At 39.7% G+C, this 17,511-nt stretch overlaps 1 protein-coding gene across 6 annotated transcripts in view; it reads left to right on the top strand.

The window, feature by feature from the left end:
- adgrb2 (adhesion G protein-coupled receptor B2) overlaps positions 1–17,511 on the top strand; it is a 229,502-nt gene that overhangs the window by 119,577 nt on the left and 92,414 nt on the right. For 5 of the 6 annotated variants that reach the window (XM_065947887.1, XM_065947893.1, XM_065947891.1 and 2 more), the window contains exons 5-11: positions 3,209–3,370; positions 10,806–10,970; positions 11,466–11,630; positions 12,956–13,057; positions 15,135–15,241; positions 16,269–16,463; positions 16,963–17,031. In XM_065947887.1, coding sequence (XP_065803959.1) covers positions 3,209–3,370; positions 10,806–10,970; positions 11,466–11,630; positions 12,956–13,057; positions 15,135–15,241; positions 16,269–16,463; positions 16,963–17,031 — 965 coding nt within the window. The remainder of the gene's footprint in view (positions 1–3,208; positions 3,371–10,805; positions 10,971–11,465; positions 11,631–12,955; positions 13,058–15,134; positions 15,242–16,268; positions 16,464–16,962; positions 17,032–17,511) is intronic. The other variant, XM_065947888.1, reaches the window with a different exon arrangement.

Here is a 17,511-nt window from a genome sequence, read left to right as displayed (position 1 = left end):
GCATTATGAATACAGTGTGTCTGGGTCAGTGCGTAGTCAAACGCTGCAACACCACACTTCCAGTAACCATTCAAGCGAGAGACTCGGGGTGCATGCGAGGATCCAGTCATGGAGCGATGGCAGACTTGTGCAGATGGCCAACACAGAAACTTAAAACACGCACATAGTATTAGATAATGTTGCCATGCTGCGCTGTGATCAATTGAAATTGCTGTTAATGATGGCAGTTCTCAGATTAAGTGCTATACATGTTTCAACATCAGCAGCTAGAAAATTCTTGTAAGTGTATATTCTCAAACAGAATGCATTGTTGCAAGCCTTGGTTAATCTAATACGTACATTGATTTTAAATACATGCATAAGTCATAAGTGTTTCACATAGCTGTAGTCCCTGAGGTGCTTTGTGTGCTGTATGCTGAGAGTGTGAATGTGCATAATGTTGAATAAAGAAAGATAAGCATGGACTTTTTATCTTCATTTATCAGAGATGACTTGCATTGCATCAGAATGGTGCACCAGAATAAGTGATATGCCTCCTTTTTTATGTCAAACATCTTTCCCCTAATCTGCTCCTCACGAAGCTGAATTTCTGGGAGTTCATGAACTTGATTTGGGGACCGGGTCGTCCACAGATCTGTCGCATGAGGTTTGATCAGAACTGATCGACTCATTATTTCTCTCTTCATTCTATGCTGCTGTAAACACGCTCTTTTTCACCTCCCCCTGTGACTGCAACCCCGATGGAACAACGTCTCACTTCAATGTGCACAGTTAGACTAAAAGATGTGCTGTAATATGTTAATGCAGTGGTTGGTGTCATGATAGACAATGAAGCTTTGTTTATTCCTCTAGGTTGGGTGGTGTGTTTTTTGTTACCAATGGGTGGTGTAATACAATCATCAGTGACAGTATCTGATGACATTTTTGTAGTTTTCTACTGATTTTCTCCTTTGAATGTGTCTTAATCCTAAAGCTGCTTCCAGCTTGATTTTTATAGACAAATCGATTGGTTTTTGCTCAGTCAGACTTCAGAAACACCATATTTGAAAGAGGGTGATTCAATTTGGATGAATTAGTAATGTCTTACAAGCAATCCTGTACAAACTAAGCTAAATAAAATAACTCTTGCTGAATTATGTTTATCTTTTCTCTGCATGCAGTTGTATAAACTTCTGGAGTCTTCTGGGAAACTTTTGCAATTTGGGCAGAGACGCCCACAAGAAATGTGCCGGCCCCACAGTTTCAATTCACTATTAAAATGATTCATTGAATTAGACATTTGGAAGTAAGTGTAGCTCTACTGTAGAGCCACCAGCTCTATTAGTGTGAAACGTACTCATGCTGTAAGAACCTCAACAAGTTAAAAAAAAAAAATAATAATCACCTTTGGAAAGACTTAGCTACTAGATGAAGGACTTCTCCTATATTTGTACAACATGCTAGCTATGGCTAGCTTCACTGTGCTTGAGGGTAGGGCTGAACGATAAATGTAGTCTCACAATTGCGATGTGCGCTAAAAAAAAAAAAAAGCACATTATCAAGTATTCCTTCCATATTTGTACAACATGCTATTGCTATAGCAAGCTAATGCCTAATGCTAGCTTCATCTGTTGGTGAGTCAGCTACCTACTGTAAGTGACACGCCTGTCAGTTTCTGTGAAAACCTATTTCTTAGCTTAACTTGTCTGTATTTGTTTGAACTCACTTAAAAACTTTCCTAATTTGAGAGCAGTTGATGAAACTCAATCTATGTTATCTAGAACTACAAATTAAACGGTAAACAGTAGCTACAGCAATCAGCAACTTGAATGCTAATGAGTGGATACAGTCCACATTCTTGTTTTATCACTGCCATTATTGCAATATACAGCCACTTAGCACAGCAGTTTTAAAAGCATTGATTGTGTTACTGAATTTAAAGACGTCTCACTGTTTAACCAGCTCCCCATTTCTCTGAACTTTTTTTTTTTTTATACCACCATCTTCTCCCTCTCTCTCAGCCTCCTCCTCCCGCTCCTCTGAGCTTTCCTTCACAGAGTAGACTTAATTATTTATTGCCATGATTTATTTAGCTTTGCTCAACACAGGACCAGCAATCTCCATCTTGCTGTCTCAAACTTTTTTTTCCCCTTCCCTCACTGCCTCAGCCTCCTCTCTCTATAGCTTGGCTCTGTAGCGTTTCTTGCTGCATCTCTCTAAATCGGCTTCCTCTCTCTTCCTCCCATCTCTTTCAACAAGACTAATCTCCTATGGTGTCTCGCTGAACAAGCCTACGTCTTCAAAATACAAAATTCCTTTTCTTGGCCTCTGCTTTTCCTTCTATAAGTTTTGTTTTTATTCTTATGTTAATCTGTTATTTTGAGTCCCTGCTTTAACAAATCATTCCCTTTTTCTTTCAGTGAATTTTGAGTTACTTGTTGCACCTTTCTTGTCTTCTTTTCCCTTTAAAATCTGACTGCCATCATTATACCTTCCTATCTCAGTTCAGACGTCACCTGATGATTTTGGCAATTATGTGTTTGCGCAAATGCGTCTTTTTTTTTTTTTTTTTTAACAGGGCACAATCTGCTACATGGGTTCAAATTCAGATCAAGCATGCAGCAAAGTCTAGCGATCAATAAGGCAGCAACACGAGAAGTCTCAAGTGACCATCATTATCTGAAAAGTTTTGTGCAAGTCCACAGTTCATTTTGATTCATTTCAGCTGCATCTGTTGCTTAAATAGGACGAGGAGTGCAGTAAAGAAGGAAAGAAGAAGGGGGGAGAGAAACATTTTCAATATTTTAAGTGGTGTTTGAAGTGTTTGAAGTCTTTTGATCCTTTGGTTCACTAACTGAATGCTCTAATAGTTTCAGAAGCAAACTTACCATGTTCATTTCCTCCTCATGACTCATGCTGTACAACTGCATGTCTTCAAATGTCCATTCCTAACCTCCATTTTCTTTCATGTAGCAACATGTAAGTATAGATTCATACTCAGTGTATCTTTTCCATTGTAATGGGAATGTTGGTATGGAGGTCTAAAGGTCACCTCTTTCATGTTTTTTTTTTTTTTTTTTTAAAGGAATGTGCTAAGCCTCATTTAATATATTATGTTTCTCTCATTTTCTAACCCTCTTGCCTGCGATGGGATGCTCCCCTCCTTTCCTCCCTCCTTCCCTCATCCCTCATGCCCATGTCGTGTGCGTATCTGTGCGTGTGTTTGTAGTGCATGGGCTGTGGGAGGAGTGGTCGTTATGGAGTCTGTGCTCCGTGACCTGTGGGCGGGGCTCCAGGACGCGAACCAGGAAGTGTGTGAACGGAGGAGGGGCCTTGGCTTGTGGGAGGCCCGAGATTCAGACCAAACTCTGCAACATAGCAGTGTGTCCTGGTTAGTACCATCCCCATTTACATGATACACCCAGTCTCTCTCTCTCTCTCTATTTCTCTCTCTCTCCCTCTCTTTCTTGGTCTGTCTGCCCATTCAAGTCTGGCTATCTTCATTTCTTCCAAAAACAACTGGGTTTGCTGTCACAGCTCTTGAATTTACATTTGCATTTATATTTTATGTTCTTCCATTTCAACTCTACAATTCAACGTAGTGTTGCTCTTCATCTGCCTAAACTTGGACCAATGTTGCATTTAAGAGCAGCTGCCTTAAAAAAAAAAGCGTGCATTTCAGCCTCCTGCAATTCCCCCTATGGATTATTGGTAATTTAGTTAAATAGAAATACAAACAGGCAACAGACAGATGGCTGCAAAAACACTGTCACTGGCAGTTATATAAAAAAAAGAAACATCCAATAAAAGCATTTCAGCTAAATTGAATTACTTAATCCTCAGATATTTGAAACTAACTGAAACCCATCAACTGTTTAGTGTATAATCATTCCATTTTGTAGAAACATAATGGATTATTTAGCCCAAAGGCACATTTGATCACAGGTCCACATTTCCCTGTACTACAAGGTTGACATTTTATGGTTTATTCAGACACATCTTGGAATGGCAATGATAAATAACCTGAAAACAACCTTCAAGCTCAATCGTACTTTAAGTAGCCATGTTATAATAGTCAGCTTGATATTTATTAGCCTGCTGAAGACCAGTGTTCAAGGCTTTGTCATTGCGAGTATAATAGCAATGTTAACTAGCTCACTGATTCATACCGGGCAGAGTGGAAACCAAGGATGGCCCAGCATGCAGGAGCATGTCTCCTCAGATAAAAAACAGTTCATTCAGTCCAGCCACAAAGGAAAATTACTAAAATAACTTCATATGTTAGCAAACCATTGGGGCGAACCTCTATCTGGGCCTTCTCCTAGGAAGTGACAAAATAGGCCAGACCAGTCAGCTGATTAATCACACCTTTTATACCCTGTCACCTGCTGTCCTGGCCAATCAGGGAGGAGCTCTGTAATAAGTGCCAGCTTGAGTCAGGTGGAATCAATCTCCCCTCAGCTGGAGGTAACGAGACTCATGATTTACCATGGAAAAGAAAACTCCTTTTATTTTCCCTTTTGTTGGGATTTTACAAAACAGAATGAAGATGAAATAAACCAAACACACTGTTAAATGGCAAATAAATCAAACTAATAACATCAAATAAGCGTTGATTACAAGACTGAGGAATGTGCAACCTTCCTCTGAGCCTGAATATCACAGTTCACAAAGACTAACGTGGTGTTTAAAGAAGCTAATCTTAGCCGTTTAATCATGTTTGATTCACCGTTCTCTTCTCTGCTCTGCTGACATTGCATGAATCCAAACCTTTTCCTGCCTGCTTATTCTCATTGCATTAACTTTAACATCAATCCCTGGTCAGCCATGGAATACATGACCGACTTTCCACATTTTTTCACTCAGCTGCCCTGCAGGTCTGGAGTGTAGCAAAGCCTTTAGGTTGGACTTCTACGTTTCCTCCATGGTTGGCTTGGATTAGATTGCAGAGCAGGTCCATCGGTGGAGCGCTCTAGCTATAGTCTCAGAGATTACCTGTTAGGCCTATACCTTGTCAAGAACGGCTATAAGTCTCCAGTGCAGCCCCATCTAATTCCAGTGTCAAGGCTACCTCAGGACTTAATTCCAATCTTGCTCTGTCTGTCCAGCTGAGACATCTTTATCAGGCTGCCATTGGAGTGGAATTGGACAATTGAAATAACGTCTCAATGGAGCCGACCCTGAAGGAAAAGTAGGGCACGTTTTAGCCAGCAATTACTGGAGCCTATCCCTTTCTATTTTGAGATGTCAAGCTTATACCTCCTGATATAAATAACCTACAAGAATGGACTCATCGGACTCATTTTATTTTTGTATTTCAAGTGTTCTTCTATGAAAACCACTTACTTTGAAAGGATTGACATCAGAAAGGAACTTTCATTTCCCCGGTTTAATTTGTGCCACGCTTTCTGCGTCGGCGGAATATAAATAGTTTCTGCATAACATAGGACATTAATGGATGTACAGACATTAAAACATCAGACAGCTTATAACAAAATTGGTTGCTGTTTTATTTTTTCCTGAATTGATCTCAGTCCAAATGAGACAGTGTGTGTGTGTGTGTGTGTGTGTGTGTGTGTGTGTGTGTGTGTGTGTGTGTGTGTGTGTGTGTGTGTGTGTGTGTGTGTGTGTGTGTGTGTGTGTGTGTGTGTGTGCTTGTATAGTATACAACCACTCACAGGCTGTGCAATTATCACAGGGTAAGAGCTCTTTATTTATCATAGCTAAAGGAAAGAATCCTCTTGTTTCCCCTTAGTAAATGATAATTATATTTATGTCAATGTTGCTGGAGCCTTTCTGGACTGCAGCCCAACCTCTCTACTGACAGCATTTTCTGTTTTTATCATGACTATTTTGGGGTCTCTTTTTTGTTTTCATGTTTTTCCACAGCAAGGTTTTTATAAAGGTTAATATTTAAATAAAACAAAAATTGTCCTCATAGCCAAAGCGGCTGCAAAGTTATGTCTCAAAGAGGGAGGAATAAGGAGCCGTCATAATCTAAAGTATGGCCTGCGGGAAGTTTCGGCATACTGTTTTTGGGAACAGTGATGGAAGGAAAGGGTTTTTTGGGGAGAAAAGGGTGGGCTCGTCCTTCAAGGGCTTTAAGGAAATCTGTGTATTTGTGTCTTGGTATGCTGTATGTGTTTGTGTATTTGTGTGCGAATATATCACAACAGATTCAGCGAGCTTTCGGGAGTTCAAAGGCATTGGGCCTTTGAAATGATGAATACCAGCGAAGGCCTTTTGGCACAAACAGCCATGCATGGAAAATAGAGCTTTTCTATTTCTGTGTGTGTGTGAGTGCCTGTGTTTATGTGTGCATATGTACATACATTGTATGCTTTCAGAGACATGATTTCACTGTAAACAATATTTACTCAGACCGTATACCATGCCATTGAGCTTTCTCTTTAGTGATTATGTGACAGTATGTTAAAGTGTCACAAATTATATATTTCTTGGTCAAGTCGCACTCCTTTGCTGTTATTTTTTCCCCTTGTGCAGGCATATTCTTAGCCAACACATCAATTAACTGTATGTGTGGGCAGAGCTGCTAATGTTAATACTACAGGTGTTAGATAAAAAAAAAAAGACAATCAACGCTCAATATGTTTACATGCTCGGTAAACACTCAGTTAAGAGCTACAGTTATAACTCGATTAGGTCATTCAATTGGACTACTCTCCTTGTCCCAGTCTACAAGCATTGGGGTAGAATGGACTTATTCAGGGGAACCATGTTTGATTCTTCAATGGTAGTAGCGATATGCTCCTTTTTAGGTAGTTACTATTGGACCTTCTTCTGAGTGACCTATTGCGTCACATCCCCCCAAAAAATCAAAAAAATAAGCTAGCTAGCAGCAAGCTAGGTTGGTTTGTGGGTTGAAGTCCACTGAGGGAACTGTGGGGCATGCACAGTTTGAGGCTGATTGTGGTGTCAAGAGTATTATTATATGTGTGTGAGTCTGACTTCGAGTGAGAAGTGAAAGGCAGCTGATTAATGAGCTCGGAGTCAAGCATATACAGGTATTAATTGGGTTTTTTTTAAATATGGGGAATTGAAAAGATGGCTTTGGCCAGAAAACAGCCTCATTCCCACTGACATGTTATGTTCTGATTGATCAAAAAACACTGTTATGATCAAATGAGACATTGTTTTTCTGCTGGGAAGTGTCTTGTGGTAATTTGTTCTCCTAGATCGCTTGTCATGAACGCAACATGCAGTGGTTCTTGCTGCTGAGTCGAAATAGATTTGATCGATTGGACTTTTGCATTGTGTTGGAGGGAGAGACATGAAGCTGTGACATCAGGATTTGTTTGATGGTTAGCCACTGTTTATTCTGATAAAGTTTTAGTGAAACAGAACCTGTTGATTCCACTGAAGGAAATCAGTATATGGAGAGGTTGTGACTGGTATTGTCGGGGTGAAAACGCAGAAAGATCTCCTACAACTCAACAAAAGCATATGCTTTCATCATCAACAAAGACACACCAACGCACAAATATGTAATGCTCACGACAGTGTGTGGGCCTCGACCGTGTATAGCTACTGGGTAGATTGGACACAGAAATATAAATCAGGAAGAGCTTGAATTCTGATTAAACACAGGCACCGACATGCAGATCACATATAGCAATGCACACAGATTATATAATATATTTAATCATTATCATCATCATCATCATCATCAACAACATCAAAGGGTATTAATCAGGGGATGGATTAGGATTATAGTCAAAACTATTAACGCTCACCACCCACAGGGGAACTGAAAAAAGAGAGAGAGAGAGAGAGAGAGAGAGGGAATAAAATAGAAGAATGGAGAAGAAGAAGAACAGAGAAGGGTTTTGTACTAGAGCATTAGTACATTATGGAGCTTAAAGGTCCCCAGAGTCACCTATAGATCTGTTGTAATTACAACAAATTACAGCAGAAAATAACACACTGATGTACTGTTCTGTTGTAAATATCAAGGAAGCCTTAAAATCCATTATGAAAACATATTTCTGTCAGTACTTCTTTTTGAAGCAGGTTTGAGATTTGTCACTTTAATCATTCCGAATTGGATTTTGAAAATGTCTGGTTCCACCTTGATTCCTACTAGTTCAGAGCTCACTCGGTGCAACAGCCCACTCAGCGTCGGCCCCAGCCAGTTGGAACATTGTGGCAAGTCGCACACCGCAGTGATTGACCGCATCACCGAGGAGAGTTGGCAATGTTTTCCCACTTGGGAGAAGCAGACAAATACACTTACTGCACTGTATTTCACTTTCTCCGCTACTCAAAGCCCCCTGTGTGTGTCCAATATGTTGCCTCGATATATCATTCTGAACCCAAAGTTCTCACTTTGAGTTTTGTTCTCTTGTTAATACAGTGACAAACTGAACTGCCCGAGAGCACACACTCAACATCAGTGCAGAATCAAGTGTTAGTTGAAGAAGAAGGAAAATTTGTTTTTTTTTCTTATTTCGGATTGTTGTATGTATGATTTAATGATAGCACTGTCTTACTTGATTTACAGCAACAAGAGTAAGAACAATATTTTTTTTCTAATCATGAATTCGTCTTTGGACCAAAAAGTACAACCCTAAGATTGGCTGTTTTGAATTGACGTTACAATAAACAGGCTAAAAAAAAAACTCTATTAGTTTGAATAAATATTTAAAACTGCACCACACACTTTATTTTAAATCTACAATGATTCATTGACTTTGTAATTAGAAAGGTTTGAACCCCCCGAGAATTCCCATGTAACTTATGAGGCGTTTTACTGACTTTTAGCTCACTTGTTTTGGTTTTACAGTCTATAACTTTCTTGTTTTGTTGCAGACTTGTTTACAGCAACAGGCAACTTTTTTTGTGAGCAAGCATTATTCTGCTTATACCTCTTGACGCTACCTGTCTAGCACTTCAGAGCAGGCAGACAAAGTAGCAACTACATTGTGAAGACAGTGCAGCAATTAGTGGCTAAAGAACCCCATATTTCCCTCTAGACTTGGTACAGAGCAAAACAAGCCTAAATGGGAAATGAAAATTAGACTCTTTCATTAGGTGGCTTGAAACATGACTTCCATGCTAAATAGTTAAGGATATAGGGGGGGAAAAAAGGGTGGTTTCTTGTCCTTAAATGTTCACTTTATCACTTTTTTAAAGCTAATAGACAGTGGATGGACAATCAAGGACATTTCGGAGAGAAGGTGTGCTGTGAAAGCAAACAACATTATTCAGCATTGTTTCATTTCTGTTGTAAAAAGGGATGAGAAATAAAACAATTTAAAGTCAATAATCCAACTGGAGGCAACACATGGGTTTTTTTTTTTTCTACAAACACAGCCTCCAACAAAAGAAGGCATTGTTTTCTTTTACTCGAATCATTAGCTCTAGGACGGTGTTTTTTTGACACAAATAAAATAAGCATTAAAAAATGTATTTGAGGACAAAAACAATCAAGTGTTCAGGATATTTCATTACCGTTTGAATAAAACTCTTATTTGTGTGAAATGTTAGAATAATAAGCACTAGTTAAAACCAATCAATGGAAACAAATGGAAAACTATGTCACCAGTGCTTTGAAAAGTGTTATATTTAGCTTGACAAAGTGCAAATTTTGACAGCTTAACTCTGCGGCTGGCACATTTGGAGGGGGGGGGGGGGATTGAGCAATAAATACATAATTATTACTCCACCTAGCATTAAGTAATAAAACTCTAGAGGTAATTAGTTCATTAGAGGGATATTATTTTTGAACACAGCCTTTACTGCATCACAATGAAACTATGAACTGTCACCAAAGCCACATACAGAAGAACATCTACTTATCAGGTTCATTGATGTTTGACATCTGCAACAGTGATTCAAAAAATGAAGCTTTCTGACAATACAATGTTATTAAGTTGCAACATACTGCACTAAAGGTATAGATAATTTATGCAGAACATCTGGAGAATAGTATGCAGACAGTTTAATTGCACAACACACAGGCTTCTTGGACTTTTATTTCTCACATTTCTGACTAAAGCGATGAATATCAGCAAGGTGTTGGAGTGACTCCGACCTTCAATTTAGAGGACTGCTACGTATTAAAAGCCAACAAATATCAGTGTGATCGCAGAGTTCAAGACTTCATTGCGACCATCACTACCTACAAATGACAAATTTGCCTGTTTTTGATTATCCTATTAATTGCCTTTTGAGTATTTTATTTGACAACTCAATTACTTCATCTATGCTCCCTTATAAAAGCGGACAGAAAATGCTTTGATTACACCTGTGCATGTCGTCAGGCTTTGGTTAAGCTATTTGGTATTCATGCATTGTCTGAAAGGCGCTCCTGGATTGTATACTGCCTTTTTTTCTGTGTCTGCACAAACACCAGTCGAGAGTTGAAATGTGGTTCCTTTCTAACAACGCTTTAAAGGACAATCCGGCTGACTGTACTCTGCGTGAACTCTTTATAAAACAAAGCATAAAAGGAATTCAAATCAGCTATTTCCTAGATTGAAATATTTAAAATGTCTATAGAGCTATGAAGCGCACTATGTGTGTTTGTTTCTATTTATGGAAAATCAAATACCCCCTTGTAATTTATTTTTTCTTCCTACGAACTCATTCTATATTCTGTTTGCTTGTAGCCCACTCACTTTATTTATTCTCTCTTTTCTCCCTTTGCACCTTTCTTCTCCCCCGCATCGTCCTTCCTGTCCTTCAAACCTCGGAATCAATTTCCCCTGATTTCTCCTTGTCTCTCAAAATCTTCCTCCTTCCATTTCCATCCATTTTTTCATCCATTTTTTTCCCCCTGTCTCTACCCCCATGCCCTCCTGCAGTTGAGGGCCAATGGTTAGAGTGGGGGCCTTGGTCGAGATGCAGCGTGACCTGTAACACAGGATCGCAGCAGAGGCAGAGGCGCTGCAGTGCGTCCGTTCACGGCTGGGCCGAATGTAAGGGCCCCCATGAGGAGAGCAGAGAATGCATCAACCCTTCATGCAGTGGTAAGGCGTACAAATCAATGCTTAGCATTCACACTGACTCTCAAACGCCATTATGCAAACATGAAACATGCATTATCTAAAAAGGTATCTGTATAGTCTTTTCTGATTCCTGTTCTGAATGCTCATATAATTAGTGGGTTGGGATCCAATTTGGCTGGTGGTCGAATTCTACATGTACCCCCACAGGACAAAGTACTGCTGTGTTTTAATGAACCTGGTACTATAGGATCATACTGACTTACTTTGAATACCACACTAAAAAATGTAAAAGACTTGCAACTGTTGCCTTATGCTCTCAGGTTAGCAGGTTGCAGTAGACGGATGTACACCGGAGTGTTTGGTATCGCTTGAGGTTTCTTCCTGTCTGACTTACTTTGAAAACTGTTGCCTTACAGTCTTGGCTCAGTCTGTCCCAGAGGATGCATGTACTAGGATAAACCAGGTCCTTGCTTCCTCCCTTTTCTCTAAATGTGCGGTTCTCTTCTCCTCTTCCAGGTGGAGGTAACTGGGGTAGCTGGAACCACTGGAGCCTCTGCAGCAAAACATGTGACTCTGGGTGGCAGCGTCGCTTCAGGATGTGTGAGGGCACCGGATTACAGGGATACCCCTGCGAAGGCTCAGGAGAGGAGGTCCGGTCCTGTAACGAGAAGAAATGCCCAGGTCAGTGAGTCGCTGCATGTGTCTGTGACTTTAGATAACGAGGGAGAACCAATGTTCTTGTCTTCATGTATATATTTATGCTTTAAAAGTCTGCATAAACACATTTTAGCTCACATTTTTTTCTGTGTGGCTGCATTTTTTTTTGTGTAACTCGACTAGTGAATCCCTGTCAGAGACTAAAGAGTGTGTTTATCTGTGTGTGTGTGTGTGTGTGTGTGTGTGTGTGTGTGCGCGCGCGCGTGTGTGCCCAATCTGCATCTGTGCACTATTTGTCAGGCAGAATTGAAGAGATTCCCAGTGGTTCGCACCACAGCCAAAGGCTTCTATTGCAATTTCAGAACTGCATTCTTCTCATCTTTATCTGCCTCTTGTCTGCCATCCTGTCGATTCACATACCCATCCATCTTTACCTCTTCATTGATTTTGCTTGTCCTTGTCTTGTGGCGCTTTCATTTTATCCTCTCTGTTTACCTGAGAGATACTCCATTTCTCCTCATATCTCTCCTCTTTAACATTGTTTTTGTCGCACTAATCTCGCCCGCTCGCTCTCTGTTCTCTCTCTCTCCCTGATAGAGGGAGAGATGTTCAATGTCAGGGTGTCAGCCGCTGCAGGAAACAGTGTGTTTTAATAAACATCCCCCTTGACTGAATCTGTGTGTGCGTGTGAATATGAAAGCTTATTTTTCTCTTCAACCCTGTATGAAACCAGTGTACATTCACGCAATGAGCTCTTTCAGTCTACAAAAGACAAAGTCTAAAGTGCAGCCTTCACCATGACCCCTTTGTTTTGAGTACCTCTCAAGCTGCTTTGACACCAGGCTAGGATCTTGTCTGTTGGCATTGCAAGGGGAACATAATATCATATTTTCTCTCACTCTCCACATCTCTCTATTTTCGCTCTCTCCGTCCCTCTTCATCTTTCTGCATCGCCTCTGCCAGCACTAGTCTGCCCCCCTCGGAATATCTTCAGAGCACTCTCCCCTGTTTTTCATCAGGGTTATGAAAGAGAGGGAGGGGGAAAACAGATGAATAAAAAGAGGGAGTAAGATGAAGAGGGAATGAGATACTGTACTGAGGCAGTGACACTGACAGAGAGCACTGAGCAATGTACAAGGGAATAAGATAGGGAGCCGCTGTAGGAGAACATTGATTTGAATCTTTTTTTTTTTTTTTTTTTTTTGTGCTTTTCTGGATCAGATTTTTTTTTTCCGTTGGCTATAGTGTCTGTGGGAGCATGTGCGTGGGGGTTATTTCTTCTTTGCTTTATGCATGTGAGAATGTGCTTCATTTCACTTTTTGTGTGTATTTCTCGCCCACATCTACAGCTCCTCATGAGATATGTAAAGACGAGCACCTTCTTGCTATGGCATGGAAGAGAGCATCGGCTGGAGAAACTGTATACAACAAGTGTCCAACTAACGCCACTGGTCAGTGACATATCCTTTAGTCAATGTATGTCAGCTGTTAGCATGTTTTGGTCACAGCTTGTGTGAATTAATGATTCAGTTTCCCCCCCCTTTTTAGGAAATCGCACCACATTTGCTTAAACTAGGATACAACCAGATACAAACCATCCACAAGCTGATATTAGAAATTGCCTAATGGGTTGTTTTGATAGTCCCACACAATAATTGTCCTAAACACCTAGCATAGTTGCTTAGTTAGCAGTTGTTTATCACTCGCATTGCTGACATAACTCCTTAACAACCTGAATCTTGTGAAAAACGGAAGAATTATGAGTACACTGACAACTACACGTAGGCCTACAACAGAAGCAAAAAAGGATGTAAGCACCTGCATTTGAGTTAGCACATAGGTTTGAAGGCAAGTTATGATGAGTCAAGCTCGCTAGCTAAAGTGAGAGAAAGAAGTAATGTTCATCAATTTAAAGTGAACCTTTTACACATACCAAAATATTTATTTTCAGATTCAAATGGCAAAAAATGTCTGTGTGTATCATGAATTTCATAAAAAAAAAAAGAAAAAAAACATGAAACAGACTTTTATTTTATGTCAAAATACTCAAGTGAAGTTTGAAATGTAGCCTACATTGTGCCCATAAAGAAGGAGCTATAGTAAGGAAACATAAATAAACTTGATCTTAAGAAACATTTAAAGGAAACAAAAAAAAAGATCCAAAAGGTATTCTCAAAATGTCCAGCAAGAGAAGCAGAAGTTTAAGGGCTCCCTAATGTTAGGCTACCATCTGTTAGTTAGCAACTGCTCAAGCTAGCTACCAGGTGGTAACATTGGCAGGCTCGCCCACATATGCCTAGGGGGAGAGGGTACTTAAGCTTCACACAGAAGATAATCAACAATTGGTTTTCACTGCGTATATTGTTAAGAGTAACCTCTGGTAATTTGTGGGATGTTCAGCACATTGGTAATTGTATACATGTCAGACAACATTGTAAATGATAATGTAGCTGAATTAACCAAAACACAAGGTCGGAAATGGATAGTCTTTGTCTGGAATAAATAGGTAGAGGGGTATTAATAGATAACTATTCAGCTCTGATATTAAAAGGTGATCATAACAGCATTTTAAACTTGTGTATATTTCCAATATTGTCTTTCATAGAAGCTAACATATCCTGCTTGAACACAGTTAAACCTTTTCTGTGTACAAACCATCGCTTTAACTAAACAGCACAGTTTTTCAAACAATTTGCTGCCTCACCTTCTTCTTTTAACTTCCAGAGCAGTAACAAGAACTAATTATGTCTTTTTTTTTCTTTCAAAATTGAAGTCAATAAAAGATGTGGCGCCTGAAAAATAAATATATTTCTACATCTTTCAAACTACAGTGTTGGCCCTATCCTCAAAACATGTCCGCTTCTATCAGGTTTTTCTGCCAAGAAAACATTATAGCTTAAAGTACATCCCATTTAAGGTAAATCATAGTGATGAATGTAATTAACTGAGAAACTTCACAGTTTATTTATGTCCATATTTCTCATAAAAAGCCAGAGACAGTGAGTGATTATTATTGGCTATGGAATAGGTTTTGTCTTAGTAAAGTACTGTGTTTTGGCAGCCATCAACAGTTTATTTGTTGGCTGCCAGGTTAGAATAGCCAGCAGGTGTGCGTTGCCAAACAGAATAACCCTGCTACAAATGAAATACTCAATAGATGGAACCATCCGGATATTATTTTACCCCAGGAAAAGTGAAAGTCACTTTTACAGTAAGTGTTGTAACTGTGCTGTGGTTTGCCTGTTATTGATTGGAATGATTTAAAAGAAACCTATTGTAGGGCCCCTGACCTTAACACTGTTATTAATCAGAATTCCTCTCAGTTATATAATACCAGCAATATATTAATGTATTTCTGGCAGTACAAACAAAGTTATTTTCTCAATTCTGAGTCCTGTATGTGTTACTCTGGCAACAGTAACTTCTCTAACTATGAAAGTAATTACATTATCATGTGTTCCTGAGCCTGTTTCCTCTGTAATATGTGACAGATTCCCTGTAAGTAATTGTCTCTTTCTCTGTCTTTAGGATCTGCTAGTCGTCGTTGCATGCTGGACAATAATGGAGTTGCTTTCTGGGGTCCTCCGAGCTTCGCCAGATGCGTCTCACTTGATTATAGATATTTACATTTATCTGTAAGTTCCCTTTGAATGAAGAAGTACTCCCAAACTCAGGGACTTTTCTACAGCTTTTCAAACACATCTTCCGCAGAAACAATAAGAGTCTTCGTCTGAATCGCAGTATTTCTTTTTCATAACTCACCTTTATAAATACCGTCACCTTCATTAGTGATTTAGGAGAAAGTTAAGGCTCTATTTTTAAAGTTACTTACTGCCTCACTTTTTTCGCTTTCACCTATCATGTACCCTTTGTTCGACCTTTTTTTTTTAACTTTGCAAAAACATTTACTAAGAATACTGAGTCTTTACTCAAGGCTTGACGGTATCTCTAATTAGCTTTTTTTTTTCAGAGCTTTGTGCTCGTACTTATCAATTAATAAACATAGCTAATGAATGTGTTCATCAGCCACACTGTTTTTCCTGGTCTGTGAACTTCAACCTCTTCCAATCTCTGCGGTGAGTGCAGAAGGAGATGACGGTTAAGGATTCTGCCTGACAGAGCTGATTGCACCGATAGCTTCTGTTCCAACCTTTCATTAACACCAGCAGTCAATGATTAATTTTCTGTGATTGCTGTTATCTTCTGTTCTACCAGGCTCTCTCTCGCTCTCTACCTATCTTTCCCTCTCTCTCTCTCTCTGCCCCTCTTGTTGCATTTCACATTCACAAAGTCTTGCTTTCTGTATGCTCTTTCTCTGAAGTGATGCGATCCAATTTCTGCCTGAGAGTGCTGTAGGCCTCTTCTTCGCTCGACTATTTTAAGCACAAACACAAAAAAATCCAACCATGTCATATTTATACTCCTGCCTTGAAACGTTCCCTTCGGCTCACATCCAAAACATTCCTGTGATTTCTTCAGAATAACAAAACGTGGTCTTGGTTTGTTTGGTGTTTTTTTTTTCTTTTTGATATTTTTTATTAGCTATACATTTTTGATTAGGAGCAAGAATGTAAAAGTAAGAGAAAATGGCCAATTATCTGATTAACCAGCAGACATAAAACCATGAACTCTAAATGTCTTGTCTTTCTTCACACCTTTTAGTTACGAGAGCATCTCGCGAAGGGTCAGAGGACCCTGGCCGGGGAGGGCATGTCTCAGATCGTAAGGAGTCTCCTGGAGCTCTTGCAGAGGAGGAGCTACTACAGTGGCGACCTTCTCTTTTCCACGGAGATTCTGCGAAATGTGACGGACACCTTCAAAAGAGCAACCTACATCCCAGCTCCCGACGACGTGCAGGTAAGCACATTTTCGCCGAGCCTTCCTTTGAAGCCGCCTTCAAGTCGCAAAAAACCGTGCCAAACAAGCAGTCACAGACACACTCCCACACAGTGATTCTCTTGCAAAGCTCGCAAATGTAGTCTATGTAGAAGTTCGACTTTTTGCTGCACAAGGTGTGCATAACAATGAACTACAGCTACACAGTTGCTACGGCCTCAAAGGGATATTTTTTAGCACTGTTTTTTTTTCTCCCTTGCCTGTAAGATAGCAAAATGCTTCTGTTTGACAGCCATTATTTTATGTTTTACACAATACCAATATACAGATGACTAACTGTACGACGACTTGACAGGGAATAAACTGCAGCACTGTTGCACTGCTAATTGTAGATGGGTGCATTTCAGCTACAAATTACAGGACAAAGGCTGGCATTCCCGTGTGCATGCATACAAATGAGGGAACAAAATCTAATGGCCGTCTGTAGCACTTAATGAGAACATCTTCTTCTTGCGTCTAGAAATTCTTCCAGATAATCAGCCTCATGTTGGACATGGAAAATCTAGAGAAATGGGAGGACGCTCATCAGGTAAAACTCACTATATGTGTTACTCTTAAGTGTGCCTCTGTATACATCTTTTTTCCCCCCATAATCTGTTCTGTTTACTTCTGTACCAAAGTGTGTGTGTCATTAAATACTTTATTTGCATGTGCATAAGTGAATTTGAGTGTATAGTAAAATATGACCACATCCCCTATTAACTTTTCATTATAGTCATAAAAACACACCTGTTTCCTAAACACAATAGCCATCTATTCATTTTACTACTTAAGTTTCAGTATGCGTGCACTTTTTTATGTTTTGGTGTGTGACCCAGCTTAACGCCCTTGAGTCTAGGTGTGTTTACTTTGCCATCTGGACACAATAAACAAGCAACAAAATATGATCTATTAGCCTGAGGGGTTAGAATTTACCACCATGGAAGAAATTCAGTGGTCTGAATAATGCAATGGGATAAAAAAAAAAATGTGTCAAATGGGGAGACAAGTCTCATTGAATGTTGTCCAA

This window comes from Labrus bergylta, chromosome 19 (genome assembly GCF_963930695.1).
Source record: "Labrus bergylta chromosome 19, fLabBer1.1, whole genome shotgun sequence".
NCBI classification, from domain to species: Eukaryota; Metazoa; Chordata; class Actinopteri; order Labriformes; family Labridae; genus Labrus; species Labrus bergylta.
This window is presented reverse-complemented; position numbering and strand designations above follow the sequence as displayed.